At 41.7% G+C, this 17,598-nt stretch overlaps 1 protein-coding gene across 8 annotated transcripts; it reads right to left on the bottom strand.

The window, feature by feature from the left end:
• Window positions 1-877: 877 nt before the first annotated feature.
• Window positions 878-9,060, bottom strand: LOC122796802. Of its 8 annotated transcripts, none has more exons than XM_044065535.1 (3): window positions 5,635-9,060; window positions 5,203-5,526; window positions 878-5,094 (listed from the first exon to the last, which is right to left on the bottom strand). In XM_044065535.1, the coding sequence occupies exons 1-3, from the start codon at window positions 9,030-9,032 to the stop codon at window positions 4,935-4,937; spliced, it is 3,882 nt and encodes a 1,293-aa protein (XP_043921470.1). In that variant the 5' UTR covers window positions 9,033-9,060; the 3' UTR covers window positions 878-4,934. The 8 variants fall into 8 exon arrangements, with proteins under 8 accessions (XP_043921470.1, XP_043921468.1, XP_043921466.1 ...); XM_044065533.1 differs by having other exon boundaries at window positions 878-5,526; window positions 5,635-5,904; window positions 5,959-9,060; XM_044065531.1 differs by having other exon boundaries at window positions 878-5,526; window positions 5,635-6,822; window positions 6,877-9,060.
• Between the last annotated feature and the right edge of the window lie 8,538 nt (window positions 9,061-17,598).

The raw sequence follows: 17,598 nt of genomic DNA, 5'->3' as shown, positions 1-17,598 counted from the left end.
TTTTTTTAATATAAGGTTAGGGTTGGGGTTATGGGCACTGGTATGGTTTTGCTTAGCATGCATTAGTAATGATGGGCAGGTGGGCTTCTTTACTAACATGTGCTAACCCCAAAACTGTGCATAGCATGATCCCCACACCTTACTTAGAAAAATATTTTCCTTAACACTACACCTACAAAAGATACTCAGACACAAATCACATATGGTAGCACACATGCATAATACTAACTCTATCACAGACTCTAGCCCTCATTCTAAACCTAACTCACAAACACTAAGACACGCACTCCCATGCCAAACATTTGGTATATCCAACAATTTTGGCATTAAACTACTTTACTCCCTCTATCCTTACCCACATGCTCTCAGTCTTCCTTCCTTTAACGTCTCCAGTACTCGAAGAGCGCTTTTCATGAATTTTCAAAGCACTTCACTTTGTCAATGAACTGACCATTTGAAAGAGTTAAGTGAACCTGAGAGAACATGCCATGGAAATGGTGCAGGACTGGGGAAGAGTTCCCTTCGGTTTGTCTAGCATTTAATCGTACACATTTATACATTTTCCCTAAAATATTCACTAGGAATATTCTTTTTCCTTTTTATGAGTACTCTTTTTTTGCTCAAAGTTCTAAATATGTTATTTTATAAGATGACATGATTCCAAAAAAGTATGGAAATGAGAATTCACTGATTTGTTTCACCTAATTGATCTCCACCCATGATTGTTAGCTTCGGTTATCTAATTAGCTCATCATGTAATTATAAACATTGTAATTCTTGGCCTTTCACTTATATTTGAACCTTGCTGCACAGAAGAAATGAAAATGAGACAATAATATTTATAATAATATGAAGAAGAAGAGAGAAAGCTGGCTGGTAAAATGACCACAGTGTACTTTATTTAATGATTTTGGTACCTTGTGTTGCAGTAAAATAAAAAATGTACAAAATCCAAGATATATAAAATCTTCAAGTTTTCTTTTAAACTTTTACATAAAATTAATTTATAACAAACAAAAGAAATTATGAAGCATTACTTTCAACTCATTTCATCACAAATTGCAACTTACTCAACAGACCAAAAAATAACCATGGTATTTTAATACACCAATTTACTTCACACACTGTGTTCTTTACTATAGCACATGTAGCAACTGCCACAAGGGACAGCAGCCTCTAGCCAATAAGGACACTCGTCACAATCTGAACTCTAAAGAACTGTTTTGTACATGAAATCTGAATATATTTATTTACAGTAATGACTCTGAAATAACTATTTAAATTTCCATTGCAAATAAAATACCAAATATATTTTTACAATGTTTACAAATCAAAGCACATGTACTTTCAGAACTACTCATTCAGCAGAAGTTGCTGTGCTTGTATGGAGGCTAATAAATCTAACTAATGGATAACTGCATTATACAATGAACTGAACTCATCAAGGGGTCAAGCCTGAAGCTGCGAGACTGAGGAATGGATAGCTGAAAGTCCTGCTTGGTCCTCTTGATGTATTTCTTTTCAAGAACTGCAAATATACCCTTCTTGCATTCCACATAATCAACTTCGGTGAATTACTGCCGTTTTCATTACAACTGCGTACGCAAGGAAATTTTGATAGCTAAAAGACTCAGTTATGCAGTTTACTGAATGTTGTTTGGAAATTCATTGAGGTTTACTGAGCTAAACTGATCTTGTTTTATGTTGGAGGTACCAAATAATGCAACAAAATACAGTTAATACAATTGAATATAATCAATTATACAGCACCATTTGCAAAATAGTGGACATATCTTACCTCAGAGAAAATAAAATCCTTGAGATTTGCTAGAAAACAAGCATCTCCCTTTGTCAATGGTTTGAAAAATTATGAAGTTGCTTATAAAATATAGGAAAGATGTGTGTATTGGAGGGAAGCAACACATGTAGGACTGTGGAGAGTGAAACCATCATGTAACAAAAACACTGTGAAACACTAGCACTCTAAGACTTACCATATTTTGTTGAAATGCAGTATTTGCGTAAATGTGTTTGCTGCAACATTTGATGCAGCATAATCTAAAATGTGTTTCACTGAGCTTTCTGTAGCCACTGATGTGGATAACTGAAACAGAAAATCAATTCTTTATACTGCAATAAAGAAAATTAAACCATATTACAGGACAGAGAATAAGTCTTTAGTTAATGGCATATAATCTGATTGTATATACAAAAAGTAAATAAATAAAACAGGAGAAAAAATAGGATAGTGTACGCACCATTAAGGCAAGTGAAATAATGCAAAGCAATCCACCCTGGTAGGATTCTGATTTTGTTATGCTAAGTTGTGAGGATAATATGACTTTTTCTCAGAATTACTGATCACACTTATATTTTTGTATTTAGCATGACATCTAATGTTCCCAGCATGGCTTACATGGGCTCTTTTTTTAAGATAGAGAGCAGACCCCATTGACTTCAAAAGTGCATGAGCTCAGGAAAAGGTCAGACAAAAAAAACTGAGCTGAGGTAGATAAATACAAAATGCAATCACAGCATCTGAAAAATAAAATATGAAAAAAAAAAAAACAAGGAACTCTAAGACAGGGTGCTCCTTTTACATATCAATGCCACTCCTGAAAAATGTTCCCATTATTACATGTTTCTACCAATGAAATAAATCTGCATAGTGAACTAGATACATAAAATGCTAGTGTGCCATCTTTCTAATATATCATTCTTAGCTTATACATTGCTTCTGAAGTCACAATATACATTAAAACAGCTATGAATGTTTTTTCTGGTGTGCTGTACAGTACAGTGTACATATTTATGAAGCATTTAAATGTTTTTTGGAGGATTTGGGACATGGAGATCTCTTTTTTTTTACATTGCAAGCTTATTGTTTACATTATATTGTGCTAAATGGTCTGATACATAAGCAACAATGACTGACAAACATATCATTTTTAGAAATATATTTCTCACTATGAAAGCATAGGCCTTTATTCTAAAGTAATTACCAATTTCTGAGTTCTTATTATGACTGTAAATGTTGTTGGAATAGTAGGTTTCGGTTTTAGAATTTAAATCAACCATTATGATGTCATATGTGGGAGTTACTCAATAGTCCTTAATTTTAGACAGTCCTATCCAAGAAAGTAAAGACTGATCCAGTGAATGCCATAAACATTTAAGTAACAATACCTTTTGTGTTTGTAAAGCTTTTTTCTTGATATAAGTTACCCATAAATATGAACAAATATTACTTGAGTATCAAACTACAGGAGCAAAGCAGGAACTTAATCAGCAGAAGAAATTACCTGAATTGTCACTTTGAGAACAAAAACATGGAGGAGGTATTTCAATGGCTGGAGAAGCTGAAGAGTTTGCATTTTACAAATTCCATCAAAATATTCATTTACTAAAGAGAACCAACACCTGCAGAATTTATTAGGTTTTATGTTATTCTTGCATTCTTTTACAAAACTGTTGCTTCAATTATATTGTGATGATATCACTACTTTGCAGCCATGTTTGATATGAAGGGCTTTGTGTATGATTGCCTTTGTGTGCGGTTTATGTGCTGGGTCTACATGACTTTTTCTGATGCCATAAGTTTGATATTAAAATAATTTAAGTCAGCATGTATACGAAAAGACTGCATGACACATACATAATACATGTTCAATGAAAATATAATTATTATGCACCTATGCACTGATACAAAATCTGGTTTGTTCTGGATGTCTTTCTCATTTTCCTCATGTTCATTGTAGCTTGGTTTACTGACTACATTACTTCCACTAACACAGTCCCAACACCACACCCATTAGTCGTTTCTATTTCAGTTTGTATATATCTTCTTTTATTTTCCTTATACAAATATCTATTACTTCCCTTCTAAATCTTCCCTTTGTATTTCCCAGACAGTAAATGTGCATGTTTATGCTAAAAAAACTATTCAATATGTTTCTATAATTGTTCCCAGTGAGGCTGCTTCTTGCCTGGGGATAGTTTAAACTCTTAGTTCATAATTATTCCTACAAAATATTTAATCATGGAGACAGAAATGCATAAAGTAACATATTGTTATTTGTTATATTTGCTTTTTGCTAATTCCACTTTATTTTAGCCCATTAACTATGTATGTATGTTTGTATCTATCTATCTATCTATCTATCTTTCTATCTATCTATCTATCTATCTATCTATCTATCTATCTATCTATCTATCTATCTCTCTTTTGCACCATTTCTGAAAGGAAAACTGCCATTTAAAAATCTAAACACTGAAGTAAAACACAGAAGTCAGCTGAATAAATAATACTGTAGTAAATTATCCTTCTTGTTACAAAATCATGGTTACAGTTTGACATCTCAAAAGACTGTTAGCTTATAGTAATTATGAGGTAAAACTGTATGTATCATGTATTAACTGCATGTGGCTATGCCTGCATGTTTGTCTGGGTCTCTTTTAATATGGATATTGCCTTACAGTACTACATAGAAAGGTGAAGTCATTTTCATGGGCGAATACCGTAAGGCCATGAACGTCTACTTCATTTAGTTCTGGCAGACTTGCATTATTCTCTGTCTCATTTGCAGTCTTTTCCCGCAAGATATAGTGCTGTGTCATTAACATAATGTTTGTGTTTTATGTTCAGGTTTGCTTATTATGGCTAAAGAATACGGCCAAAAAGGGTCCTTATTGTTAATCCACTTACCTGATTAACAAAATCATAAATATTTACCTGTGTTGTTATTGTCAAAATGGAAAGCAAAGTTCGAGCAAAACTGCATATTAACATTTTTTTGCTTGTCAAGTTGCTTTGCTAAGTAATATTTAATTATTACTATCAGTTAAAACTTGTGTTACTATGGGTAGGACTAAAGAAATGGGTGATGCATTTGTTTGCTATGATTTTCTTAGGAATGAAAATAATAATCAGTACATTAAAGGATATTATACTCACTAGTCCCCCTGAGGAACAGTACCATCCTTAATGTATTCAGGCACTGGTACTCACTAGTCATCCTGCATGACAGTGCCATCCTTAATGTATTCAGGCACTGGTACTCACTAGTTATCCTGCATGACAGTGCCATCCTTAATGTATTCAGGCACTGGTACTCACTAGTCACTCTGTGGAACAGTACCATCCTTAATGTATTCAGGCACTGGTACTCACTAGTCACCCTAAGGAACAGTACCATCCTTAATGTATTCAGGCACTGGTACTCACTAGTCATCCTGCATGACAGTGCCATCCTTAATGTATTCAGGCACTGGTACTCACTAGTCACCCTGCACGACAGTGCCATCCTTAATGTATTCAGGCACTGGTACTCACTAGTCATCCTGCATGACAGTGCCACCCTTAATGTATTCAGGCACTGGTACTCACTAGTCACCCTGCATGACAGTGCCATCCTTAATGTATTCAGGCACTGGTACTCACTAGTCATCCTGCATGACAGTGCCATCCTTAATGTATTCAGACAGTGGTACTCATTAGTCCCCCTGAGGAACAGTACCATCCTTAATGTATTCAGACAGTGGTACCCATTAGTCCCCCTGAGGAGCAGTACCATCCTTAATGTATTCAGGCACTGGTACTCACTAGTCACCCTGCATGACAGTGCCATCCTTAATGTATTCAGGCACTGGTACTCACTAGTCATCCTGCATGACAGTGCCATCCTTAATGTATTCAGACAGTGGTACCCATTAGTCCGCCTGAGGAACAGTACCATCCTTAATGTATTCAGGCACTGGTACTCACTAGTCACCCTGCATGACAGTGCCATCCTTAATGTATTCAGGCACTGGTACTCACCAGTCATCCTGTATGACAGTGCCATCCTTAATGTATTCAGACAGTGGTACCTATTAGTCCCGCTGAGGAACAGTACCATCCTTAATGTATTCAGGCACTGGTACTCACTAGTCATCCTGCATGACAGTGCCATGCTTAATGTATTCAGGCACTGGTACTCACTAGTCATCCTGCATGACAGTGCCATCCTTAATGTATTCAGAAACTGGTACTCACTAGTCACCCTGCATGACAGTGCCATCCTTAATGTATTCAGGCACTGGTACTCACTAGTCATCCTGCATGACAGTGCCATCCTTAATGTATTCAGACAGTGGTACTCGCTAGTCCCCCTGAGGAACAGTACCATCCTTAATCTATTCAGACAGTGGTACTCACTAGCCACCCTGCATAACAGTAACATCCTTAATGTATTCAGACACTGGTACTCACCAGTCCCCTTGAGGAACAGAGCCATCCTTAATGTATTCAGGCACTGGTTCTCACTAGTCACCCTGAGGAACAGTGCCACCCTTAATGTATTCAGAAACTGGTACTCACTAGTCACCCTGCATAACAGTACCATCATTAATGTATTCAGGCACTGGTACTCATTAGTCCCCCTGAGGAATAGTACCACCCTTAATATATTCAGGCACTGGTACTCACTAGTCGTCCTACATGACAGTGCCATCCTTAATGTATTCAGACAGTGGTACTCATTAGTCAGTCTGTGGAACAATAACATCCTTAATGTATTCAGGCACTGGTACACATTAGTCCCCCTGAGGAACAGTACCATCCTTAATGTATTCAGGCACTGGTACTCATTAGTCCCCCTGAGGAACAGTACCATTCTTAATGTATTCAGGCACTGGTACTCACCAGTCACTCTGTGGAACAGTACTATCCTTAATGTATTCGGGCACTGGTACTCACTAGTCACCCGGCATGACAGTGCCATTGTTAATGTATTCAGGCACTGGTACTCACTAGTCATCCTGCATGACAGTGCCATCCTTAATGTATTCAGACAGTGGTACCCATTACTTCCCCTGAGGAACAGTACCATCCTTAATGTATTCAGGCACTGGTACTCACTAGTCATCCTGCATGACAGTGCCATCCTTAATGTATTCAGGCACTGGTACTCACTAGTCATCCTGCATGACAGTGCCGTCCTTAATGTATTCAGACAGTGGTACTCATTAGTCCCCCTGAGGAACAGTACCATCCTTAATGTATTCAGGCACTGGTACTCACTAGTAACCCTGCATGACAGTGCCATCCTTAATGTATTCAGGCACTGGTACTCACTAGTAACCCTACATGACAGTGCCATCCTTAATGTATTCAGGCACTGGTACTCACTAGTCATCCTGCATGACAGTGCCATCCTTAATGTATTCAGACAGTGGTACCCATTAGTCCCCCTGAGGAACAGTACCATCCTTAATGTATTCAGGCACTGGTACTCACTAGTCATCCTGCATGACAGTGCCATCCTTAATGTATTCAGGCACTGGTACTCACTAGTCATCCTGCATGACAGTGCCATCCTTAATTTATTCAGACAGTGGTACCCATTAGTCCCCCTGAGGAACAGTACCATCCTTAATGTATTCAGGCACTGGTACTCACTAGTCATCCTGCATGACAGTGCCATCCTTAATGTATTCAGGCACTGGTACTCACTAGTCATCCTGCATGACAGTACCATCCTTAATGTATTCAGACAGTGGTACTCATTAGTCCCCCTGAGGAACAGTACTATCCTTAATGTATTCAGGCACTGGTACTCACTAGTAACCCTGCATGACAGTGCCATCCTTAATGTATTCAGGCACTGGTACTCACCAGTCATCCTGCATGACAGTGCCATCCTTAATGTATTCAGACAGTGGTACCCATTAGTCATCCTGCATGACAGTACCATCCTTAATGTATTCAGGCACTGGTACTCACTAGTCACTCTGTGGAACAGTACCATCCTTAATGTATTCAGGCATTGGTACTCACTAGTCATCCTGCATGACAGTGCCATCCTTAATGTATACAGACAGTGGTACTCACTAGTCTCCCTGTGGAACAGTGCCATCCTTAATGTATTCAGGCACTGGTACTCACTAGTCACCCTGAGGAACAGTATCATGCTTAATGTATTCAGACACTGGTACTCATTAGTCATCCTGCATGACAGTGCTATCCTTATTGTATTCAGCCACTGGTACTCATTAGTCAGTCTGTGGAACAATAACATCCTTAATGTATTCAGGCACTGGTACTCACTAGTCATCCTGCATGACAGTGCCATCCTTAATGTATTCAGGCACTGGTACTCACTAGTCATCCTGCATGACAGTGCCATCCTTAATGTATTCAGGCACTGGTACTCACTAGTCACTCTGTGGAATAGTACCATCCTTAATGTATTCAGGCACTGGTACTCACTAGTCATCCTGCATGACAGTACCATCCTTAATGTATTCAGACAGTGGTACTCATTAGTCCCCCTGAGGAACAGTACCATCCTTAATGTATTCAGGCACTGGTACTCACTAGTCACCCTTAGGAACAGTGCTATCCTTAATGTATTCAGGCACTGGTACTCATTAGGCCCCCTGAGGAACAGTACCATCCTTAATGTATTCAGACAGTGATACTCATTAGGCCCCCTGAGGAACAGTACCACCCTTAATGTATTCAGGCACTGGTACTCACTAGTCATCCTGTATGACAGTGCCATCCTTAATGTATTCAGACAGTGGTACTCATTAGTCCCCCTGAGGAACAGTACCATCCTTAATGTATTCAGGCACTGGTACTCACTAGTCACCCTGAGGAACAGTGCTATCCTTAATGTATTCAGACAGTGGTACTCATTAGTCCCCCTGAGGAACAGTACCATCCTTAATGTATTCAGCCACTGGTACTCATTAGTCCCCCCGAGAAACAGTACCATCCTTAATGTATTCAGGCACTGGTACTCATTAGTCAGTCTGTGGAACAATAACATCCTTAATGTATTCAAGCACAGGTACTCATTAGTTAGTCTGTGGAACAATAACATCCTTAATGTATTCAGGCACTGGTACTCATTAGTCCCCCTGAGGAACAGTACCATCATTAATGTATTCAGACACTGGTACTCATTAGTCCCCCTGAGGAACAGTACCATCATTAATGTATTCAGACACTGGTACTCATTAGTCCCCCTGAGGAACAGTACCATCATTAATGTATTCAGACACTGGTACTCATTAGTCCCCTGAGGAACAGTACCATCATTAATGTATTCAGACACTGGTACTCATTAGTCCCCCTGAGGAACAGTACCATCATTAATGTATTCAGGCACTGGTACTCACTAGTCACCCTGAGGAACAGTGCCATTCTTACTGTATTCAAGCACTGGTACTCATTAGTCAGTCTGAGGAATAGTGCTATCCTTAATGTATTCAGGCACTGGTACTCATTCGTCATCCTGCATGACATTGCCATCCTTATTGTATTCAGCCAGTGGTACTCATTAGTCCCCCTGAGGAACAGTACCATCCTTAATGTATTCAGGCACTGGTACTCACTAGTCACCCTGAGGAACAGTACCATCCTTAATGTATTCAGGCACTGGTACTCACTAGTCATCCTGCATGACAGTGCCATCCTTAATGTATTCAGGCACTGGTACTCATTAGTCCCCCTGAGGAACAGTACCATCCTTAATGTATTCAGACACTGGTACTCACTAGTCACCCTGAGGAACAGTGCTATCCTTAATGTATTCAGGCACTGGTACTCATTAGTCAGTCTGTGGAACAATAACATCCTTAATATATTCAGGCACTGGTACTGATTAGTCCCCCTGAGGAACAGTACCAGCTTTAATGTATTCAGGCACTGGTACTCACTAGTCACCCTGAGGAACAGTACCATCCTTAATGTATTCAGGCACTGGTACTCATTAGTCATCCTGCATGACAGTGCCATCTTATTGTATTCAGCCACTGGTACTCATTAGTCCCCCTGAGAAACAGTACCATTCTTAATGTATTCAGGCACTGGTACTCATTAGTCAGTCTGTGGAACAATAACATCCTTATTGTATTCAGCCAGTGGTACTCATTAGTCAGTCTGTGGAACAATAACATCCTTAATGTATTCAGGCACTGGTACTCATTAGTCCCCCTGAGGAACAGTACCATCTTTAATGTATTCAGGCACTGGTACTCACTAGTCACCCTGAGGAACAGTACCATCCTTAATGTATTCAGGCACTGGTACTCATTAGTCATCCTGCATGACAGTGCCATCCTTATTGTATTCAGCCACTGGTACTCATTAGTCAGTCTGTGGAACAATAACATCCTTAATGTATTCAGGCACTGGTACTCATTAGTCCTCCTGAGGAACAGTACCATCTTTAATGTATTCAGGCACTGGTACTCTCTAGTCATCCTGAGGAACAGTACCATTCTTATTGTATTCAGACACTGGTACTCGTTAGTCAGTCTGTGGAACAATAACATCTTTAATGTATTCAGGCACTGGTACTCATTAGTCCCCCTGAGGAACAGTACCATCCTTAATGTATTCAGGCACTGGTACTCATTAGTCATCCTGCATGACAGTGCCATCCTTATTGTATTCAGCCACTGGTACCCATTTGTCAGTCTGTGGAACAGTAACATCCTTAATGTATTCAGGCTCTGTTACTCATTAGTCCCCCTAAGGAACAGTACCATCATTAATGTATTCAGGCACTGGTATTCATTAGTCCTCCTGAGGAACATGCCATCCTTAATGTATTCAAGCACTGGTACTCATTAATCATCCTGCATGACAGTGCCATCCTTAATGCATTCAGGCACTAGTACTCATTAGTCCCCATTTGAACAGTACCATCCTTAATGTATTCAGGCACTGGTACTCACTAGTCATCCTGCATGACAGTGACATCCTTAATGCATTCAGACACTGGTACTCATTAGTCAGTCTGTGGAACAGTAACATCCTTAATGTATTTGGGCAGTGGTACTCATTAGTCCCCCTCAGGAACAGTACCATCCTTAATGTATTCAGGCACTGGTACTCACTAGTCACCCTGAGGAACAGTGCCATCATTAATGTATTCAGACACTGGTACGCACTAGTCCCTCTGAGGAACAGTGCCATCCTTAATGTATTCAGGCACTGGTACTCATTAGTTCCCTTGAGGAACAGTACTATCCTTAATGTCTGCAGACCCTGGTACTCACTAGCCACCCTGCATAACAGTACCATCCTTAATAGATCTACTAAACCACTGACCATCATAGACCTACTAAACCAGCACTGGCAAAAAATACACATAAATACACAAAATCATACTCGGAGGCTCTAAATAAAAACCTGCAAAAGCATCAGAGAGCTCCAAAGCAGACACCCACAAAACCTGCACCTCACATCACAAACCAGACAACATATAAAACACAAAATCAATGTGCCGCACATTCACAGCCCTTAAGGCAAAATAACATACCTAACACACTAGTAATAGGTGACTCAATAGTCAGGCACACTGACGCCCCATTCACTAGGCTGGACAAGGAGAAGGTTACTGTTATCTGCCTATCGGGAGCCAGAATCCGCCACATAACACAAACACTCAGGTCACTCCAGAACAATGTACAACTATGACTCTGTCATTGTTCATGTTGGTGTGAATGACCTGAGATGTACCTCCCTGGACTACATGAAAAGAGACATGGAAAAGCTCTCTGATCATGTAGCCCAGGCGGGTATGACCCTGACCCTGAGTAGCATCCTGCCTTCACCAAGAATAATACCTCAGTATAAAGAAAAAATGATCAATTTCAACAATTGGCTAAGCTTCTGGTGTCATTCAAAGGGGATCCACTGTCTGTCAGCCTGGGATGACATGCTTGACAAGCCACGTTGCTTCACAAGCGATGGCTTGCACCTGTCACCTCTTGGATTTCAAATACTGGCCAAGGCTCTTGCTGCCCCCATAGTGCCTTTTTTAGGCAAGGCTCAAAATTCAAACCCACCACCATAAACAGCACAAGCAAAAAAAAAAATGAGGGTTATGCTACTCAACGCCAGGAGTTTAAATCTCAAAATGCATGTGCTCGAAGCACTCCTAAGTATGGAGAACGTTGACATCTGTGCAGTAAATGAAACCTGGTTCAAGGCTCCAGAGAGCACTCCAGCACTACTGGGCTACAACTCATACCACACATTTCGGCCACAGAAAATGGACCGAAACACAAAAGGAGGGAGTGTATCCATATTCATCAAGGATACTCACACCTCCAGGTTAGTGGCGCAGCATGATCCCTCTGAGATCATCCATGTGCAACTAACATTGGGCAAATTTGCAATGCAAATTGTGGCCTGCTACAGATCACCCTCCATGACCCAGGACCACCACTCCGCCTTTCTGGAGACACTGGAAAACATGAAGGTTCTACCGAACACCCTGATATTGGGCGATTTAAATTACCCTACCATTAACTAGGAAAACTACTTGAGTGCAAACTCCCAGGCTCAGTGCTTCCTGGAATTTATCAACTCAAATTCCCTGGATCAGCTGGTAAACTCCCCTACCAGAGGCCACAACATATTGGACCTGGTCATCACCAACATGGGCGACAGGTGTTCCGTACTGGAGGTCAACCCATCACTGGTTAGATCAGACCATAAACTAATCACCCTGGATGTCCACACTCCACCACCACCCCCAACCAAGGAAACCACAGTGAAAAACTTTTCTAAAGCAAACTTCACCTTACTTAAGGCAGAGGTGGTAAGTTTCATGGCCCCCATGCTAAAGGATAACATTGCCCAAGATGCAGAATCCTTTACAGCTGCACTCTATGAGCACCTACAAGCATGCATGGATTGTGACATCCCTAGCAAGACCAAGACTCACTCTCCTAAGAGAAGGAAACCAGTCTGGTGGACCCCTGCCATAAACAGGTTATACAACAGAAGGAGGAAACTAGTTCAGAAAAAAAGCAAATCCCAAGAAGGAAAGACATCCCTGATCAGTATCAGTAAGAAACTAAAGTCTCTCATAAAAATCATCCAAGGCTAACTTCGAAAGAAAAATAGCCAAGGATTCGAAAGATAATCACAAAGCCTTCTTTAGCTATGTCAAAAATCTAAGTGGCAACTCGCGGATATGCTCTGAGCTAGTGCAAAATAGCACAAAATATACTGAACCTACTGATATTGCCAACATCCTGGCAGATAGATTCAGTGCAAACTTCACCTCCCTCTCACCTTCAAAAGGGCCCACAACAATACTGGAAAAGTGTAGTGTCCTGGAAATCACAGAAGCACAGGTGAAAACAGCCCTTTTAAAAGCCAAAAACACAGCATCAATGGGACCAGATGGTGTCTCACGCTGCATCTTGCACGAACTACAGAACGAACTAACCCCCACCTAAACACGCTGTTCAACCTCAGCCTCTCCACAGGCTATGTGCCCATAGAATGGCACACATCAACAGTTATTCCGCTCCACAAAGGAGGGGCCACAACTGACCCTGGTAACTATCGCCCCATAAGCCTGACTAGCCTGGTATTCAAGGCTATGGAGCACATCATCATGGAACTCATTAACAAAGACATTGGGAACCTCCAAACACTTGACCCGACCCAGTTTGGCTTTGTTAAGGTCAGATCATGCCTACTAAACCTGGTTGACTTCTTTGAGACAGTCACCAAGGCCATAGACGAGGGAAAGGTGGTTCACACAGCCTACCTTGATCTCTCCAAGTTGTTTGACACCATTCCTCACTCGGGTATTATAGAAAAACTCACCAGCCTGAACATAAACCCCTCCATCACAAGATGGGTTGCCAACTGGCTTACAGACAGAACTCACACGGTAAGAATAGTGGGTTCCAGGTCCGACTCTAAACCAGTCACAAGTGGTGTCCCGCAAGGCTTGGTTCTGGGACCCCTACTGTTCGGCATATATTTCTCAGAAGTACAGGCAAACACAGGAGGACTATGGCTAACCAAGTTCACCGATGACTGCAAACTGGGAGCCATAATTGACTCTCCGGCTGACACGGACATCCTTCAAAAAGGCCTTACTGAGACAGACACCTGGTGTCAAAGTCATGGCCTCAAGCTAAATGCCAAAAAATGCATAGTCATCCCATATGGGAAAAACAAAACACCCACGAATTACCACATAGGCGGCAGCCCCCCTTAATACAGAAGAGGTAATAAGAGATCTGGGGACCCAGGTAGATAGTAATCTCTGCTTTGACAATCATATTGCCAAAGTAGTTAGGAAATCCTTCTATGTGGCCCATCTAATTACTAAGGGGTTCGCATCTAGAAATAAAGAGGTTATAGTGCCCCTCTACTCGTCACTCATCAGATCCATCATAGAGCACAATGCCCCATTTGGGATGTACCTCACAAGGCACTTCTAGCAGCTGGAAAGACCACAAAAGCACTTCACCAAGAGGATTACTGGCCTCAAACATATGTCCTATGCAGCCTGACTGAAAAAACTCCGGCTGTACTCAGTGGCATATCGCTTACTCAGAGGTGATCTCTGCCTGACTTACAAAGCCATGTCCAACTCAGAATTGATGGACATGCTCCACCTAAAGAAATCCAAGTCACTGCAAGCCACTCACTCCAGTGAGCTAAACCTCACCACAACAATAAATAGAACATGCTGGAGGGATAGATTCCTGTCATAGAGACTCCCCATGCTTTGGAACAAAATTCCAAACTACATTAGGCAGAGCCCCTCACTAACACTCTGCAAGAGAAGCCTTAATGAGTGGATGGGTAACAGAAAATACACCCCTGGGATCACTTCATTGGCTCTGCTTGACAGAGGCTCAGTTAATTAATCAATGGGGCGGCGAAAGCTGACACACTCTGGCTAGGCTTAAAAATGACCTCGGGCAGATAGCCTAGTACCTGCCTATGAACCTATGAACCTATGTATTCAGGCACTGGTACTCATTAGTCCCCCGGAGGAACAGCGGCATCCATAATGTATTCAGACACTGGTACTCACAAGTCCCCCTGAGGAACAGTACCATCCTTAATGTATTCAGGTACTGGTACTCACCAGTCCCCTTGAGGAACAGTGCCATCCTTAATGTATTCAGGCACTGGTACTCACTAGTCATCCTGCATGACAGTGCCATCCTTAATGTATTCAGACAGTGGTACTCATTAGTCCCCCAGAGGAACAGTGCCATCCTTAATCTATTCAGGCACTGGTACTCATTAGTCCCCTGGAGGAACAGTACCATCCTTAATGTATTCCAACACTGGTACTCGCTAGTCCCCCTGAGGAACAGTACCATCCTTAATCTATTCAGACAGTGGTACTCACTAGCCACCCTGCATAACAGTAACATCCTTAATGTATTCAGACACTGGTACTCACCAGTCCCCTTGAGGAACAGTGCAATCCTTAATGTATTCAGGCACTGGTTCTCACTAGTCACCCTGAGGAACAGTGCCACCCTTAATGTATTCAGAAACTGGTACTCACTAGTCACCCTGCATAACAGTACCATCATTAATGTATTCAGGCACTGGTACTCATTAGTCCCCCTGAGGAATAGTACCACCCTTAATATATTCAGGCACTGGTACTCACTAGTCGTCCTACATGACAGTGCCATCCTTAATGTATTCAGACAGTGGTACTCATTAGTCAGTCTGTGGAACAATAACATCCTTAATGTATTCAGGCACTGGTACACATTAGTCCCCCTGAGGAACAGTACCATCCTTAATGTATTCAGGCACTGGTACTCATTAGTCCCCCTGAGGAACAGTACCATCCTTAATGTATTCAGGCACTGATACACTCTAGTCATCCTGCATGACAGTGCCATCCTTAATGTATTCAGAAACTGGTACTCACTAGTCACCCTGCATAACAGTACCATCCTTAATGTATTCAGGCACTGGTACTCATTAGTCCCCCTGAGGAACAGTACCACCCTTAATATATTCAGGCACTGGTACTCACTAGTCATCCTGCATGACAGTGCCATCCTTAATGTATTCAGCCACTGGTACTCATTAGTTCCCCTAGGAACAGTACCATCCTTAATGTATTCTGGCACTGGTGCTCACTAGTCACCCTGTGGAACAGTGCCATCCTTAATGTATTCAGGCACTGGTACTCACTAGTCCCCTTGAGGAACATGCCATCCTTAATGTATTCAGACACTGGTATTCACTAGTCACCCTGCATAACAGTGCCATCCTTAATGTCTGCAGCCACTGGTGCACACTAGTCACCTTGTGGAACAGTGCCATCCTTAATGTATTCAGTCACTGGTATTCACTAGTCCCCCTGAGAAACAGTGTCATCCTTAATGTCTGCAGACACTGGTACTCACTAGTCACCCTGTGGAACAGTACCATCCTTAATGTATTCAGACACTGGTGCTCACTAGTCACCCTGTGGAACAGTGCCATCCTTAATATATTCAGACACTGGTACTCACTAGTTACCCTGTGGAACACTGCCATCCATAATGTATTCAGGCACTGGTACTCACTAGTCACCCTGTGGAACAGTGCCATCCTTAATGTCTGCAGACACTGGTACTCACTAGTCCCCCTGAGAAACAGTACCATCCTTAATGTCTGCAGACACTGTTACTCACTAGTCCCCCTGTGGAACAGTGCCATCCTTAATGTATTCAGGCACTGGTACTCACTAGTCACCCTGTGGAACAGTGCCATCCTTAATGTCTGCAGACACTGGCACTCACTAGTCCCCCTGAGAAACAGCGCCATCCTTAATGTCTGCAGACATTGGTACTCACTAGTCCCCCTGGGAAACAGTACCATCCTTAATGTCTGCAGACACTGTTACTCACTAGTCCCCCTGTGGAACAGTGCCATCCTTAATGTATTCAGGCACTGGTGCTCACTAGTCACCCTATGGAACAGTGCCATCCTTAATGTCTGCAGACACTGGTACTCACTAGTCATCCTGCATGATGGTGCCATCCTTAATATATTCAGCCACTGGTACTCACTAGTCCCCTTGAGGAACAGTGTCATCCTTAATGTATTCAGGCACTGGTACTCATTAGTCCCCCTGAGGAACAGTGCCATCCTTAATGTATTCAGGCACTGTACTCACTAGTCTCCCTGTGGAACAGTGCCATCCTTAATGTATTCAGACACTGGTACTTACTAGTCACCTTGTGGAACAGTCCCATCCTTAATGTATTCAGTCACTGGTACTCACTAGTCTCCCTTTGGAACAGTGTCATCCTTAATGTCTGCAGACACTGGTACTCACTAGTCACCCTGTGGAACAATGCCATCCTTAATGTCTGCAGACACTGGTACTCACTAGTCACCCTGAGAAACAGTACCATCCTTAATGTCTGCAGACACTGGTACTCACCAGCCACCCTGCATAACAATATCACCCTTAATGTGTTCAGGCACTGGTACTCACTAGTCACCCTGTGGAACAGTGCCATCCTTAATGTATTCAGACATACAAAGCTGCCTGAATACATTTTCTTTGCTCTTCTGATGATGTCAGCATATCATGCATTACCTCACCATGTGTAGATAAAATGGTGAAGGTATAGCATAATAGTATAGCACCGTATAATGCATATTGCATTGGTGTAGTCATACCCATGGCTGCATGTTTCTGTGGTTCAGCACTTTTCTGTGCAGTCTTGTGGAGACAAAAAACCCAGATCAGAGTATACTGTCCTGATGGCTTGGATATACTAGTGACTTATAGTTTAATGGCCACTGAGATC

Source organism: Protopterus annectens, chromosome 3.part0 (genome assembly GCF_019279795.1).
Source record: "Protopterus annectens isolate FY-2018-M chromosome 3.part0, PAN1.0, whole genome shotgun sequence".
NCBI lineage: Eukaryota > Metazoa > Chordata > Ceratodontiformes > Protopteridae > Protopterus > Protopterus annectens.
The sequence above is the reverse complement of the archived record's forward strand: the minus strand, read 5'-3'. Positions and strand labels throughout refer to the sequence as shown.